General features: G+C 31.6%; 1 protein-coding gene across 2 annotated transcripts in view; it reads left to right on the top strand.

Annotated features, from left to right (window-relative positions):
* The window catches only part of LOC148621347 (3-hydroxy-3-methylglutaryl-coenzyme A reductase-like), a 33,114-nt gene that overhangs the window by 7,497 nt on the left and 9,987 nt on the right, over positions 1-15,630 (top strand). The window contains exons 5-12 of one of the 2 annotated variants that reach the window (XM_088575546.1): positions 307-497; positions 4,646-4,752; positions 7,757-7,876; positions 8,267-8,415; positions 10,056-10,270; positions 12,235-12,449; positions 13,738-13,853; positions 14,687-14,765. In XM_088575546.1, coding sequence (XP_088431672.1) covers positions 307-497; positions 4,646-4,752; positions 7,757-7,876; positions 8,267-8,415; positions 10,056-10,270; positions 12,235-12,449; positions 13,738-13,853; positions 14,687-14,765 — 1,192 coding nt within the window. Of the gene's footprint in view, positions 1-306; positions 498-4,645; positions 4,874-7,756; positions 7,877-8,266; positions 8,416-10,055; positions 10,271-12,234; positions 12,450-13,737; positions 13,854-14,686; positions 14,766-15,630 lie in introns of those variants that run through there. The other variant, XM_088575547.1, reaches the window with a different exon arrangement.

Raw genomic sequence — 15,630 nt, 5'->3', positions numbered from 1 at the left:
AAGTAATGTTAGTATGCACATAGTGACATGAACCTACACATTATCCTGCGCTCATAATATTGATTATAAATTGTTTCTTCTCATTCCATTTCATTACATAGAAACCTGACTAAGCAAAACCGTATTTAACTGGGAATTTGTCTCAGCCAAACATCTTCTGAAGTTCATATATGTACACATTTATATATATGTTTCAATTAATTTTAAATCTGCGTAAACCAAACACCTGCCTAAACAGAAAATCCCTTCTAAAGAGATATGGATTAGACAGGTTCATTCTATCATTTTTACTTTCTCCTTTTTCAGAGATGCATTACCCTTCTTTCTGCTGTTAGTTGATCTCTCTAAGGCTTGTGCTCTTGCCAAGTATGCTTTGAAATCAAAGTCACAGGAGGAAGTCCAGAGCAACATAGCTGAGGGACTTACAGTACTTGGTCCTTCCATCACACTAGATAGTATATGTGAATTACTGGTCATAGGGGTTGGTACCCTATCAGGTAAGAAATCTGATCCATCAGGGGGAAAATTGGGAAATACAAGCTGGTAACCTGGACTACATTTTTTTTAATATTTTCTATATGTTCAACTAAATTTAACCTAAAAGTGTTGTAGCCCAGCTTGAAATCTAGTAGCCAAGGACTACTGGGCGACTGCTAATTTTTATCCCTGTCCAAAGTCGTTCTAAAATTTTTACCCAAAAATAAGTCATGTTTAACTTAAGTGTGTTACCAATTTCATGTAATCAACATGAACAAACATAAAGCAAAATCATGTTCTATGATATGCTACACCACCCTATTCTGCAAAGAGCAGTGCTGTATATGCTACACCACCCTATTCTGCCAAAGAGCAGTGCTATATATGCTACACCACCCTATTCTGCCAAAGAGCAGTGCTATATATGCTACACCACCCTATTCTGCAAAGAGCAGTACTATATATGCTACACCACCCTATTCTGCAAAGAGCAGTGCTATATATGCTCTACCACCCTATTCTGCAAAGAGCAGTGCTATATATGCTACACCACCCTATTCTGCCAAAGAGCAGTGCTATATATGCTACACCACCCTATTCTGCCAAAGAGCAGTGCTATATATACTACACCACCCTATTCTGCAAAGAGCAGTGCTATATATGCTACACCACCCTATTCTGCAAAGAGCAGTGCTATATATGCTACACCACCCTATTCTGCCAAAGAGCAGTGCTATATATGCTACACCACCCTATTCTGCCAAAGAGCAGTGCTATATATGCTCTACCACCCTATTCTGCAAAGAGCAGTGCTGTATATGCTCTACCTCCCTATTCTGCCAAAGAGCAGTGCTATATATGCTACACCACCCTATTCTGCCAAAGAGCAGTGCTATATATGCTACACCACCCTATTCTGCCAAAGAGCAGTGCTATATATGCTCTACCACCCTATTCTGCAAAGAGCAGTGCTATATATGCTACACCACCCTATTCTGCCAAAGAGCAGTGCTATATATGCTACACCACCCTATTCTGCCAAAGAGCAGTGCTATATATGCTACACCACCCTATTCTGCAAAGAGCAGTGCTATATATGCTACATCACCCTATTCTGCCAAAGAGCAGTGCTATATATGCTACACCACCCTATTCTGCCAAAGAGCAGTGCTACATATGCTACACCACCCTATTCTGCCAAAGAGCAGTGCTACATATCTTAAAAACTGATTTTTTTTTTAGATTTGTTTCTGTCCTATATCCAATGAAGAAGGTGTCCATGCAAAAAAAAAAGGCAGTTTAATAATGGCATGTGACAAATTTATGTTTAAAAAAAAATTCGTCCATTTTATACCACAGATGCATCCTTTCTCAAAGTTGAATGTTTGTTTTTGATGAACTGTAATGATTAAAATGAAATAAGCTCTATAGAAAGTATTGAGAAATTCATTGACAAAGGGAAACAACTCTTTGTTTTGTGCAAAATTTGATTGCTTTGTTAAAAATCTTTAAAATCATTTTCAGAGCCATCCCATTCTCAATTAAAAAAAACCTTGACATACATACTTTTTTTAGGATATTACACTGGAATAAAAAATTCAGGTGGGAAAAATTATATTTAAAGCTGTATTCTGTGCAAATTGGAAACTTACATTAATGTCTGAGCTGTAAATCTGTAATGTCAGAATACAAGTAGCCGAATAAAATACATTGGAAAAAATTGATCCTACACCAAAAGTTAATTTAATACAAGGAGCTGTTACTTCCTTATATTACATTATAGCAAATATTAATGAAGAGGCAAAAAAGGGTTAAGATACATCAGTGATTTCAGAACTATTTTTGTATATTCTTAATATCATCATTTCAACACTATAACAGTCTCAATATGTTGTTAGTATAAAATACATGTATGAGAGCTTGATCAATAAAGTCTATTAATTTGTATTAATTTTTTTGGGACACTTATGATATAAACTGTACTTGAAGTTTGTACTTGGGTTTGAGAATAATAGATATTAGAACATACCTTCTCATTTTCATGTAATTTGGGGGTTTGATTTTTGTGACATTGTGTTTTACAGAATGCTCTTATAAAGGTTGCTGTGAGACTGAAATACCAAACTATTCATAGAATAACTTTAATAATTTTAATGCTAATACATGTACTATGACATTCATGTAGATTTGTCAAGATTTACAGGTGATGTAAACTTTTCTCATTGCTCTATGTACATGTGTATATACAAGAATAAAACATAGTTTATATACATGTACAGATATATTAATTGTTGATGTTTGGCTGTGTTTCACCAACATGCTCATGTTGGACCTGGATGATAGAAAAGTAATCTACTTTAAGATTAGTGGACATTTTGTATCTCTATCACACTCTCAGTGTTCCCCCTTGAAATTTCAGAAAGCACCCTTGTAAACTACAAAATTTGAAAAGCATGTTTTTGGTTTGAATTACTGTGGAAGTACTTTTATTTGTAGGTACCAAATATTTGTGGTTATCTGAAAATTATATCAGTTCATAGATTATTGAATTCATGGATTTGACAATTCAATCATACAAATAATGGGAAATTTCCATTTTTGTTGGGAACAAAATTTCATGGTATACCAAACTCATGAAAATTGGTATCCTACGAACAATAATACTTCCACAGTATAGCATCACATTTGTAACACAATCTACTGGAAAACCATTTCAGATAGCATCACACTAAATCATAATTTCATCACATTGCCATGATGCTATAAGGCTTTGGGCAGATCATGGCACTTTATAAGTGGAACTTAAGAAATAAAGAGGCAGATAACTAAATAAAATACAACAGTCAACTTTAAATTAACAAATTTTTCGTAGACGTCACAGGATAATAATAAATATGTGTAGTTAAGTTTCTACGTAAACTGGAGGTGCTGAAAATCAAGATCTTATGTTAGGCCTTGCAGATTCTTTGTTTAATTATATATTACAGTGGATTCCTATTAATCATATAGCCTATTTGTCAGGAAAAATATGAATTAACAGAAATTAATATCATTTAAGGGAAAATATCAAATTTTTCAATGCTTTAATTGGTTATATTCTTTTCAAAAGTCTAATTAGATTCCTGCCTTAGTTTATAGTCAAAGGATTGACTAATTTCTAATTTTGGCCATATAAAAATGTATGTTATGCAAATCTGAGGCATTCTTTACATTGAAGAGATGAGATATGATTTTGTTTTGTTTTGTATTTTTTTTTTTTTTTTTTTTTTTTTTTGGGGGGGGGGGGGTTCCTATGCAGTTATGCTGTGAAAATACTATAGGTTGTGGGGTACCAATTTTAGTGGTTTTCGTGGGTAGGTCAAACTACGAAATTTGGTTCCTGACGAATAGTTGATTCTCATCGATAGGTATACAGAAAAACTTCAAAACCACGAATTTAAGATCCATAAACTTAAGTTTCTTCCCTGATCCACGGAAATTGGTATCCATAAATTAAAGTACTTTCACAGTATGCAATTAAGTAGCATCCACTGTATTTGTTAAAGTATGGTATATAATTATTGTATATAATATTATTACAGAAATGTATAAATCTATAATATAATTGATACACAAATGGCAAAGCAATTAAACATTGTGCATCAATATAAAAAGTGCATGTACATGTATTAATTTTATTTTCTCATTATATATGATACACAAGCATAAAGAATCATACATGTATTAATTTTAATTTGTTTAAGTCTATTTTTGCAAGTTGTAGCTAAAATTTGAAAAGAAAACAGTTGAAACTTTAAAGACAACATCCTTTTTGTAAAAAGATAACACACAATAGTTTGAATTGCAACTATGGTGTTTGTCGGTTAACTCTAAATTCAATACCGCTGATCAGCTTTAGGTTAGTAGTTGCTTCTTTGTCTTATCTTTCCTGCACAGGATCTTTTCTAGAAGGATGGTGAGCAAAAACTTCTTCTTGTTTGAGCTCAATTTTCCCATTTGTCTTTGACAGGGAGAAGTTTTTTGATAGAAAATTGTCAATGTTGTAATTTTGAATTTACTCAAACTTCTCCCATTCATTGATGTATAAATTAGGCCCTACTGAAACTAGATTAAAATACACATAGGCTATCGTGACTAATGAATAATGATTTTGTATTTTTATTTGCAGGGGTTCAGCAGTTACAGTCAGTGTGTTGTTATGGTTGTTTATCTGTTGTTGCCCACTACTTAGCATTCATGATATTTTACCCAGCATGCCTTTCACTAATAATGGAGGTAGTTATTAAATCAAGAAATCTCAGAAACAAAGTAGGAACAGAAAAACGACAGAATTTACAAAATATAGATATTAGTGTTCATGATATTTTACCCATCATGCCTTTCACTAATAATGGAGGTAGTTATTAGATCAAGAAATCTCAGAAACAAAGTAGGAACAGAAAAAAATAGAATTTACAAAATATAGATATTAGCGTTCATGATATTTTACCCATCATGCCTTTCACTAATACTGGAGGTAGTTATTAGATCAAGAGATCTCAGAAACAAAGTAGGAACACAGAAAAAAATACAATTTACAAAATAGATATATTAATGTATAAACATACTAATTTTCGTTATTTTTAGCTGTGAAAAGAAAAAGTGTGGAAAAAGAATACCCATGAAATTTATTTCTATCACTGTATAACACTTATAATTTTTTGAAACTGCAAAAATTGATACTCATGAACATGTTCATTTGACAGGATAGATCAGATGATAGGAAATACTTTGAAGAAATACTAATTTTAAGCCAAAGGAACAAATTTTCATATTTTTTTTGTTTACATTATGTACTAAAGTTTAATACCAAAGTTAAACTATTTTGAAATTTCATCAAAATCCACAGTTTTTATTTTAAAAAATCCATGCAGTCCATTTACTGATGTGTGTGTAATGGTGGTATCACAACCGCACCTTTTCAAATAAATAATTCTTATGCAATTACATTATTCAGAGACTGTAGGAAAATTGTATCCTATCTTTTTTTGTCTCTGGATTGGGATAATGTGGCCAGGATAAGCAAGTCTTGAAGATTCTTATGATTTTAATGATTTTTTTGCATATTCTACTCAGGTGTCTAAACTCAGTATCAACTAGTATGTCAGTTGTTTGTTAAACAATTGAAAGGCCTTTCCCTTGAAAACTTCCTCTTTGTAATATACACATTAAAACATCTGCAACAGTTTGACTTTTTGCATTTGGTGACCTTGTCAAATGCAATTGTTGATGTTTCTATCATGATTTTTGTAATGTAAACTCAACGACCTTTCGTTAGATATATAACAACCCTACTTTCTGTGAACTTTAGAATTTTGCACTTATTAACCCCAACTGGGTTCTTTTTCTGTATAAAAAAAATGAAATGTACACATTATGACCTTTAATTTGATATGCGACAACCTAATTATATAAACAACTTAAGTTTTGCACTCATTGTGTTCACCCAACTCATTTATTTCGAGACAAAACATTGATATTTCGGATGTATGCTTTAAGACAATTCATTTGATATGCAACAACCTTACCCTCTAAGAACTTTTAATTTTTGCACTTAATGACCCTATTATTTGAACATGTATGGTTGAAACTCAGATATTTGAAATATCCTCATTTATACCTTCAAAATGATATATCACATGACCCCCTTCGACAAAGTTGAAAAATGATGCAATATCAAATCTATAAATAGGTATTGATGAAATATATCAAACCATTGGAAAATATGAAAATTTTAAGTTGTTGTAGTATCATTGTTTTTTATATTTTTAAAATTTTTAAAACATGTAAATTTTCATAAATTATGAACAGACAGTTCTGACAGTTGTAGATTTTGTCTTAAAATGTAGGGCTTATTGAGAGGGTCATTTCATGTGCTGTATGTATGCACTTATCTCTTATTGTTTTCTTAATATCAAGGCATGTAGGTTGCAGCGAGAAGGCTTTCTAGCACTCTATGACCTTTGACCTTGGATGCAAATGAAAGGTCACATGGACCAAAGATCATTGGTGAAGGTCCCATGTTTCTACAACTTCCGATTCTCGAAATATATATTTTAAAAACTTAAGTATGATATTTCAAGGGATATAACTCCTGTATGATTTAATATTAAAATACATGTTTATGTTTATTCATGAGGTCTTCTTCTTGTGTACATGAAACAGTTTTTAGATTGATTCTATCTATTATGGTTTTCAAGATATTGTCAATTAAAAGAAATTGTTTTAAGAGGACATAACTTTTAAAGATGATAATGAAATCTTTAGCAGGGTCATTTTCTAATAGAACATGATGACATCTACATGTTCACCAAGTATGATAATGATATCCTGAAAAATTAGTTTGGGGGACCATGTTGACCATATTGATAAGACTCTAATAAGCGGGAGATAACTTTTACAATGGATGATGAAATTCTTCATGGGGTTGTCCTGTAAAAGTCCTAAATGAGATCTATTGATGGGTCAAATTTTGTAATGATATCTTGAAAGATAACGAAACAGGACCGTGTAAATGCTGGAAATGAAAAAAAATAGCACTTTGTGACCTTTGACCTTCGATGCAAATGAAAGGACACATGGACCAAAAATTATTGATGAAGGTCCCATGTCTCTACAACTTACGGTTCTCGTAATATAGTTTTTTAAAATTTTAGTATGATATTTCTAGGGATATGACTCCCATATGGTTTGATAACAAAATACAAATCTATGTTTATAAATTAGGTCATCTGCTTATGTACATGAAACCGTTTCTAGATTTATTCTATCTATTATGGATTTCAAGAAATGAGGGATTGAAAGAAATTGTTTTAAAGGGATATAACTCTGAAAGATGATAATGAAATCCTTAGCAGGGTAATTTCCTAATTGAACATGATGACATCTACATGTTTACCAAATATCGTCATGATATCCTGAAAAATGAGTTCGAGGGACCATGTTGAGAAAAATGCCAACAAAAGGGAGATAACTTCTACAGTGGATTATTGAATTCTTCACCAGGTCATCTTTTAAAAGTCCTTAATGAGCTCTATCGATGGTCCAAATTTGGTAATGATACTTGAAAGATGAATAGGGGAGAGCATGTCAAAGAAAATTTTGCAAATGACAAAAGAATAAAACAAAAAATAAACATTAGAAAAACAATAAGGTCTTTCCCATGTAGGGAAAGCCCTTAATAAGTCGATCTTTGCATGACTTAATTTTCTTCACTGCTGACCACATATTTTTATTATAGATTTCTAGAACTAAGAACCATGGTACCCCACTTCTAAAGCTACAGCAGTTATCTAGAGGTCTTGATAATGAGGATGAGAAAAAACCTAACCCTGTAATACAACATATAAAGATTATCATGGTGAATATATGGTGTATTTAGGAATATCATAAAATAAGATGTGTTTAATCATAGGTAAAATTTAGCTTTGATGGAGTACATGTATTTTTTATATCATTATTATTATTAAATAAACCAATTAAGGTAAACAATTTTGTTTTAACCCTTTATGTTGGCTTATGATGATGCCAAAAATTTTCACAAAAAAAAACAAAAAAAACGCTTGTGGCTATTTTCTTTCTTTGTTACTTTTTCATTCTTTTCTGAACATACTTGTTTTTTTATTGTTAAATAATTCTTTATATTAAGGTGTTTCTGATATTGATCTTTATCTATTGTTTATAAAATATATTTTGATAAAAAGTTATGTTACTCTTGTAACTGTGACATATTTTCCCTCTTTTTTTTCAGTCATTTGGTTTAATCATAGTTCATGTACATAGTAGATTTTTAGCAGAAGGCGGTAAAGATATGCAATTTACTAGTTTACTTACCACAACGAAAATAATGGACAGAGAAAAACCAATTGAGATGACATCTTTACAATATTTTATACTGAGGTAGGTAGCATATATGAGATAATGTGACAATTGGTTGATTGTCGGAATTGAATGACATGCTTACCTGCAGGCTGTTGCTTCTGTGAGCAGAGCTAGCACAAATTTCTGGCTCAATGTGTCATACCAGTATAAAAGACTTGTTCTGAAATGCAGGAATTATCAGCCATAGGATGTAAAGTATTAGTCAATCAATTAGCATACTTTATTAGCTGATTGACACATCTCCTGAAATTGGTAATTTTCGTAGTGCTATGCTCATATTGTGCTCAGTGTACGATTTGTGTACTGTACACATACTAGTTTTCGCAGTTGCTGATTTTTGCAGATTCTGTCAAGTGAACATATTCATGGGTATCACGGTCTTAACATGGGTTAACATTATATAGTTTTGAAAAATCAATTTTACAGGTACTATTTTTCACAAGAAAAAAAAACAAAAAAAACGAAAATTAATATGTTTGCTGTATGCTATAAAGCATATTTAAGTGCATACTCATTTTATATGTGATGTGTTATATGATTTTCATGTTATATGCACTTGATACCAACATCACACATACCTGTAATGACTGAAAAATAGGGACTCTGGAAATATTTCAATTATTTTGAACAAAAGCAACAACTTGAATCATTAGCTTCAGAAAAGATTTAGTCAGCATTGTAGTGAGGTTCCATTGTTGTATAATATGCAACTTGTTTGCAAACATTTTAAAAAAACTCCTAATTTATGGATAAGTTCACACTGAGGCACACCCATGAAATAATATTTTTATCCAAAAATACCATTTACATTGTACATGTGTTAGTTAATACACATAATAATAATTGAACTTAAAAAGTTTTAAAAATGATTCACATGAGTAAATATTAAAAGGCTGCCCATGTAAATATTAGGCAGATCCTATAATATGAGTGGCACAGGTTAAATTGAATTTAACCTCTGAATTTTTGTTTCAGTGTTATGTATATGTCAAGTAATATAAAGTTTGTTTTAAATTGACAATGGATGGCTCGTAAAATGATTTTTGCATATATCTCCAAAACCGTTAAGTTTAGCGAAATTCTTGAAAACTATGATATATAGAAACTTTCAATTGCTGAAATGATCCTTATGATAAGTCCTACCAAAGTCTTCTTGAGTCAAAATTGTTGGACATCTTCTTGTTAATTATATTGCCCTTGAAAGAAAAAATTCAACTAGGTGAGTGATTCAGGCTCATGGGAGCCTATTGTTTAGGTTTCCTAACAAAGCAACAAAATTTTGCTAAATTTGAAGAGTTATCTCCCTTTTTTCAATGAATTTCAGTGCTTTTTCATGTAATTTATTTTTTTTCAATTGTTACAGTTAATTAAAAACCAACATTCAACATTGAGAAAGAGTGCATTTGTGATATGAAATAGGTGAAAATTTTCTGAAAGCAAAATTTGTCATGTGTAACCCACTGCCTGATTTTTGCATGGACAGCCTCTTAACAGGCATCAAAATCATATTTTTTTTAAAAACACATTATTAGCACAAATCATTTGTTTCTTAATTTTTTTTTTAAATAAAAATATTTTTGAATGAGATAAGAGGCCTTTCATACATGTACTATATTTGTTATTGCAGAATTTTTATCATAAACATTTTTTGTTTACAGGATGCTTACACATCATATAGACTATACTTTCATGTTAGTACTTGGTGTATTCTTGATAGTCAAGTACATGTTCTTTGATGAGAGTATACAGGAAGAATTGAGGAGGACTTTAGAGGTAGTTCCTCGTATACGACAGGTTTCAGATACTCTCAGAGATAGTGAGTCACAGACTATGGATGTTGTTGACAGCCAGACTATTGCTAAAGATGAAACAGGTAAAGGATTTGTAGCTGATTATTGATTTCATTGCTGCATGAAGAAATAGGAAATATATAGTTTTCTGAATTTCCATTTTGCTTGTTAACTAGATTTTTTTCATAAACATTAAAATGCAAGATATACAGTGAAACTTCTCCAAACCGGACCCTCTGAAAACCGGTCTTCCCTTCAAACCGGCCGTTTTCAAAAGTCTTGGCCAATATACCTTAAAACCTGTGTGTTTTGTCTTCAATATACCGGCCACACCCTAAAACCGTACATCGGCCGGTTTTTCACAGTTTTAGTTACATATTTTAAACAAAAACAACCTCTCAATTCCGGTCGCCTTGTTATTGTTCACCTGTAATAAATGTGTCAACAAAACTGTAAATGATTACGTAATATTATGTAATTAATAATTCATTCACTGGCCGGTTTGCATTTCATCAGTGTACAGATTATAATTGAAGGGACAGTAGTTTAATCCAGACATTACATTTTGTCACTGGTTGGATGTTAATCGATGTGTACACACGTCAGGCAACCAGGGTCATTTAATAGTACGATCTTTTAACTGTCATTTAATGTGATTTGTACCCAAGCCAAACAACATAGGGGTGAAATTATTAGACTTTGTTGATAGGCAGTTTACAAAAACAATACAAATAATTAATTACTATCAATAGCCCTTAGATCTTTAATACACGTTTTCAAAACCGTGAACATTATTTTGTCGGCAGTACCATTTGTAAAATCAAATCATTTACAAATGATGCAAACTTTGAAATGTAATAAAAGGCCAAAAGTTTTGAATTGACATTAAACATGTCTTAACCAACAAACTGCCAAGGTGTAGGGTTATAGAAAACATTAATAGAAACAGCTCGTAGAATGCATTGCAATTTTTTCACAAAACCGGCCACCCCTATAAACCCGCCGGTTTTGAGAAGTTTCACTGTATATGTAATTAATTGATTATCTATCACTGGGAGGTACAAAATGATTTGAAGGAAACAATGCAATAATGTCAGATAGTATAATGGAATTTTTTATTGCACAGACTTCTTGTGTTGTGAAATAATTGTGTTTGCTTTCAAAACAGATGCAGTACATTTTAGTTGTTTCTGTACTGGTTTAAAATTTATATTTCAAATATTCTATGCACAAATGATCTCCTTTTCAATGAAGTTGAATGGTGGTATTCATGTAGTAGCACAATGCTTTGTTTGTCCTTAGATCAATCTGTTTATCCTGAGCACCTTGGTAATATCAGTTTTGAGTTAATTCCTTTTTTACAGATTTTGACTTAACTTTGCACATGCTCAGTTCTATGTTTTTCTAGAACATTTTGATTTTCAAGATTATATAACAAAGGTCAAAGGCACAAAGTCATAATTTCACTGTTAAGTGATATCCTTGCTGTTTGTAAAACTAATAATGTTCCCAGGGACTTTTAAAAGTACATGCTAGTTTTAGGGTAATACATGAACATATTTATTGTCAATTACGACATACATGCACAGAGGGTATATTTGCTATTTCGAAGCTTTCCACCTCTGCCACAGTCACTGCTTAACCAAACCTTGATATATATGCAAATTAGTAAACATACACTGGAATCAGCTTCACAGATTTGTAATGAGTAATGCTCATGCCCTCTGATTTTTTTCACTACCGTACCGTTGCACCTGGTCCATGCTCCCAGTTTAGGGGAGTCCGACTTGCTCATTTACTTTTGTTACTTTGTATGTATGATTTTAGTTACTTTATGTTCTTTGCTGTGTATGTCTGTTTTCCATGTCTGGTCTTTGTCCCTGGATTACATTCTTTTGATTACCGCTATAACCTTGGTTCCTTTGATTATTCTTTCACATCTGGTATAGCAGAATCTTTAAACTAGCTTAGGTGATACATAGTAAATCAGGAAGCAGTTATAGGTCTGTGGAGGAGATTTGCATACTACACCATTTTTTCATTGCAGACTTCCTGAAGCTTCCTGCAGTTAGTTTCACTGAACCACAACAAAATTTTTTACCAAAGTTTAGTATTGGAGATAAAGGTGACTCTGAGGATGAAGACACCAAGTTCGATGTTGGTGTACAAACTGAGATTAAGATGTTTAAACCATTACACCGACTTCCATCGAGACAGTCTGCCAGATCTTTACATGAGTGTGTAGATGTACTAAATTCTGATGTAAGTATTTTAACTCACTGCTACTGTAACTTTTTAATGCCAATTTTAATGTACATTATACATGTAAGTAACTGTACGCAATTCTGCTGTAAGCTTCTGTACTTGATTTCAAATGTAGGTGTTTATATCATCCGTGCCTGACCCAAAAAGGGGTTAAGGATGTTAAAAAACCCTCTGTTAGGTATTCATACACATTTTCACAGTAACTTTCTGAACTCATATCTGATTTGAATATCTGCATGTACTCCGATGTAAGTGTCATCATAGAGTATTTTATTTTTTAAATTGTTCAATATTTTTAGACTTATAAATACTTTCTGAACTCAAGTCTGATTAGAATATCTGCATGTACTTCAGTGTTAGTGTGTTCATAGAGAAATTTGTTTTTAAATTATTTAATATTTTCATATTTTTTAATATTTAAGTACCATTCTGTGTAAGAATCAGGCAATGAGGGGCACATCATTTTTCTCAATTTGGTCTTTTTGGTCTCAAACATATTTAAATACATCTAGAAAACAACTGAAAAGCCATTTAAATTTATCCAGAAGCATTGTTGACGTAGATATTTTTTTTACTGCTTATATAAGGAAAAAGTTCGGGAAAATTTTCCTGCTATTTTTTAATAGTGCATTTCAACTAAATTTGACCTATCAATATTGTAAAAAGGCTAACTTTACAAACACTTTGATAGTAAGTTCTTGAGGTTATGAGGTATATATACTTGGATAATGCAATAAAATCTCTGTATATTTTTTTTCTTCATGTGTCACACCATATGCACATTTTGCCTAATTCTTAGAAGTACTTAAAATAAATTTACATGTACATGTAGTATAAGCTTCACATGATATCATGATTTACTGACAGTCGTGTAATAATAAAAATACAGAATGGATGCACATGTACATGTATGGGTATATAAAGATTTGAATACCATGAAGGTACCTTTATTGGTGAGTTTCAATTTTTACGGTGTGTTGAGATTTTGTTATTCATGAATGGAAACAGTGGATTTGAATGGAGAACCAAATATGGTTATAATGGAAACTTGACACTTCATTGGGATATTGAAGTCTCAGTTTGACATGACATTACAAACTATGAAAATTAGTCAACAACAAAAACAGTTCTTCTACTATATATGGTGTATGTATTATCTTAATCCTTAAAATAAATGTAAACTTTGATAAAATTCTTAAAACGCAATATTATGATGACACAAAATGAAATAATGATTCAGGCTTGACTTATTCCTCACAATGCATTTTAATGTGTTTACTTTAAGGTTGGACCATCTTTGCTAACAAATGAAGAAGTAATTATGCTTGTAAAATCTAGACATATACCAGCCTACAAACTAGAGAACATGCTGAATGATTTTGAAAGAGGTGTTGCAATAAGGTAATCATATGTTAAACTTTATACTTATCATGCAAATTCTGTAATATGTGATACACCCCAAAAAAGGCTGCACATTTTATTTTTGTGATTAACTTGTTTTATGGGTCTTTAATATGAAATGTATATTTACTCATTTCAATCTGTCTGTTCTTAGGAGATAATTCGCAATGAAAATCCAATAGTTTTTATTGTATTAAAGTGTCATTTACAGAGTTTTCTCCCTTGATTTTGAATACTGCAATACATTTTATATATTTTTTTATCTACTTAGAACGAAGAGTTATATGAACATAATGAAAAGCCAACATACTTTCTGTTTACTATAACATTTTAAACTTAATATCAACAACAAAAATATATGTAAGCGTTTCAACCATGAATCACATTTGCATGATCCTTATCCATAGTACTACTTACCGTAAGTACAATGTAGAGTTTCAGAATTCTTTGTAGAGTAAATAATGCTGAATTCAATTGTTTTTTTTATCGTAATATGTCTTTTTATGGATATGCATCGGCTTTTAAGAAAATCCCAGAAACATTATACTCATAAAATGTCATTTTCATAGTAATATACATCTATATTGGTTGGAATTCCCATATGTTGTAAAGCACATATTGTTTTGTTCCTATTAAGAGATCATTTCATTACCCAGACATATATAATAAATATCTTGAAGGGTCATTACTGGCATTTGCTTTACAATCCATGGGAGGACTTCAAATTTTATATCAGAACAGTCTATATATTTGTCTACCAATTGTTTTGTGAACATTGCACTACTTTACACCATAATTGAACATACATGTACATGTATTTTTAACCTTTTCAGACGTGAAATGCTACTTACAAAACTAAGGACTAATACTGCCCTGGATAACCTTCCATACTCTGATTATGCTTATGAATTTGTAAGTATTTATAAGACATTTTGTCCTTTTACTACAAAAGCAAATGCCAAAGTTTTTTAAATACTTCTCCATGTAAGAATCGGGCAAAATGTGTATAAGGTATGGCACACGAAGGAAAAAAATTAAGAGATTTTATTGCATTAACTAATTAATTATAACTGATAACCTCCAGAAATAACCATCAAAGTGTTTATAAAATTTGACTTTTTAAGAATTAAAGATATTGATAAGTCAAATTTAGTTGAAATGCACTATGGAAGAATGGCGGGAAAATTTTCCCGCACTCTTTCCCTATATAAGCAGTAACAAAATATCTACCTCACAGATGCTTCAGGATAAACTTAAATAGCTTTTTGGTTGTTTTCTAGATGTACTTAATATATTTTAGGCAACAAAAATGACTAAATTGGGGAAAATGATGTGCCACCCTTTGCCTGATTCTTACATAGAATGGTATTTTACTATTATGGACAAATATGTCTAGCTACATATTAATAGGTTTTTAATGAAACATATTTTTACTTAAATTGCACCAAAAGAAGTACATTCAGACTATTCAGGAATTTTCCAATGGTGACAGTGAGACACTTAGAAGATTTTCTCAAATTGTGAAAATATTTTTCAACCTGAAGAATCAAGAAATTCTGCATTTATTGTGTCTCTCCCTACTTTGTTGTAGAGACATATTGTTTTTACCTGTCTGTCTGTTAGTGTGTCTATCACAAAGTTTGTCAGTGCAACTCCTCTTAAACTACTAAACTGAATTTTACAAAACTTGGTTTGTAGCAAGAACATCATTAAGTGGTTTACCAGGAAATTTGGATCCCCCAATTTTTGTAGGAGTAATGCTTTGAACTTAGAAATT

The sequence above is a fragment of the Perna viridis genome, chromosome 3 (assembly GCF_037379345.1).
Source record: "Perna viridis isolate PV_CMFRI_1.1 ecotype Kerala chromosome 3, ASM3737934v1, whole genome shotgun sequence".
NCBI lineage: Eukaryota > Metazoa > Mollusca > Bivalvia > Mytilida > Mytilidae > Perna > Perna viridis.
The sequence above is the reverse complement of the archived record's forward strand: the minus strand, read 5'-3'. Positions and strand labels throughout refer to the sequence as shown.